The sequence below is a fragment of the Cyprinodon variegatus genome, unplaced genomic scaffold (assembly GCF_000732505.1).
Source record: "Cyprinodon variegatus isolate N-32 unplaced genomic scaffold, C_variegatus-1.0 Scaffold770, whole genome shotgun sequence".
Lineage (NCBI taxonomy): Eukaryota > Metazoa > Chordata > Actinopteri > Cyprinodontiformes > Cyprinodontidae > Cyprinodon > Cyprinodon variegatus.
Genome location: NW_015151223.1, coordinates 159,882 through 161,839, shown reverse-complemented (window position 1 = coordinate 161,839; position 1,958 = coordinate 159,882). Strand labels below are relative to the sequence as shown.

The 1,958-nt window shown below is 39.2% G+C and overlaps 1 protein-coding gene across 1 annotated transcript in view; it reads left to right on the top strand.

Moving 5' to 3' along the window:
• The window catches only part of syne1 (spectrin repeat containing, nuclear envelope 1), a 172,957-nt gene that overhangs the window by 102,975 nt on the left and 68,024 nt on the right, over positions 1-1,958 (top strand). The window contains exons 81-84 of the mRNA XM_015395967.1: positions 196-361; positions 648-803; positions 899-1,051; positions 1,143-1,334. Coding sequence (XP_015251453.1) covers positions 196-361; positions 648-803; positions 899-1,051; positions 1,143-1,334 — 667 coding nt within the window. The remainder of the gene's footprint in view (positions 1-195; positions 362-647; positions 804-898; positions 1,052-1,142; positions 1,335-1,958) is intronic.

The window sequence follows — 1,958 nt, the reverse complement described above, 5'->3', positions numbered from 1 at the left end:
AAGTATTTTTTTTTTTTTTTTTAGACTTTAGAAACTCAGAAGCTGATCAAATATCGGGTTAAATATCGGTATCGATATTAAGTTTTAAGGCCGATACAGGCCGATACCGATAGGGGGGGCGATTATATCGTGCATCCCTAGTAAGAAATGCTGTTGAATATATTTATTTTGCCAATGATAATCTTTTCCCTACAGCCTTTTAACACAGTCCAGGACCAAGCGAGCCCAGGCTGCTCAGGAATTAAGGGAAAGAGAGGAAGTGGAGAAGGAGCTCAGTGTGGTGAAAGCCTGGATCCAGGAGACCAGAGAGCTTCTTCTCAATCCCACACCGGATATTGATTCTCTGTTACAGGAGCTTGAGGTGCGTCTGCCAACATAAGGCAGTAGAGGTGTATCTGTTGTTGGGAAATGTCCAACCTTTCTTCCTTCTACTGCTTTGATCTGCAGATGTGGTTATACCCAAATCCGACACATATTTAATATAGATAATGTGAGCAGAAGTGGAAGTCATACTGCCTGTATGAGAGCAGTTATTGTAAATGTTATCATTAACAATCAATTAACATGTTTAGCACTAGTAACAGAGTTTTTTTGTGTAAATATGTTGATCTTTCTTTTTATTTTAAATGTTTTTTTTGTGTGTTTAGGTCGTTCATGGGGAAGTGATCAATTATCGGCAGAATGTAGACAAGTTAGCCGAACAACAGCAAAGCAAGTACCTGGATCTTTACACAATACTCCCTTCTGAAATCTCCATGCAACTTGCTGAGGTCTCTCTTGCGCTGGGGGCCATTGAAGATCAGGTATGTTCGACTTAATTATATGAGAAATTCAGAGGTCATCAAACAGTTTGGTCCTTCTGGTATTCATTTTGTGTCTTTTTTGTCTGATGTTCCAGGTTCTATGTAAAGAGAGAGAGTACCAGAGAACTAGAGAAATAAAGGAGGACTTCAGCTCAAGAATCCACGCCATGTCAGAAAAACTAAAGATGATCTCAAATAAGTTTAAGGAGAAATCTCCTGATGTTGACCATGCTAAAGAAGAGGTCAAGGTATCAGTCCAGTTGATATAAAACACTTTTAAAGATGATTGGCCTTGCTATGAACAACAAAGAACACACAATTGTTGCTTTTTGTCCTCAGAGTCTTTTTGAAGATCTGGACTCCTGTGGACGCACATTATCAGAGCTTGATGCCGCTGTACAGGAGTTTGGCCGCAGAAACCCCCTGCTGGCCAAACAGCTCAGTGATGCTATAAACAAGCTGTCAGAGATGCATCACCACACCACTCGGTTAGCAGACTGTCGAAACAACTGGCTCAAAAAGGTTGGCTTTTTATTACTACTTACCTAACATGATTAACCCTCTTTTTTTCAGTAATGTATTAACTCATCACTGTATTGATATTTTCTGAACCTTTACACATTTTGTCACCCTACCACTAAAAACTCCAGTACATTTTAATGAGGTTTTACATTAAAAGGCATCATAAAGTCAGGAGTCATCTAATTGGTGGAGGGAGTCCACCAGTTTGTCATAATTAAAGGTCAGATGTTTGCTGCAGATTATTCAGGAATAAACAGCATCACTAAGACCAAGAATCAGGCCAGACAGGTCAGTTAGAACGTCTTTTGAAACAATTCAAAGCAGGGTTAGGTTATGGAATTTAATTCCAACACAGCATGAGAATTTTAACAGAACTGAACCGTAAACAAGCAGCCAAGAAAGGAGGCTCTGCAAGAACAAAATGTAATCTTTGTATGTGCAAAACTCTACCCTAACTGTAACTCAAAAACAATTAAAACTGCTGTAGGTGCAATAAAAGTTAGTTTTTAAAAGTTAGCTCCTTGGTTTATGTCCTAATTTTCTTTCAGTTTTGGGGATGTTTTTCCATATACTGCCGAGGTAGGGTGGAGGTTGGATGAGGACCCAAATGCAGAGATGGGTTTTGCTGATTTA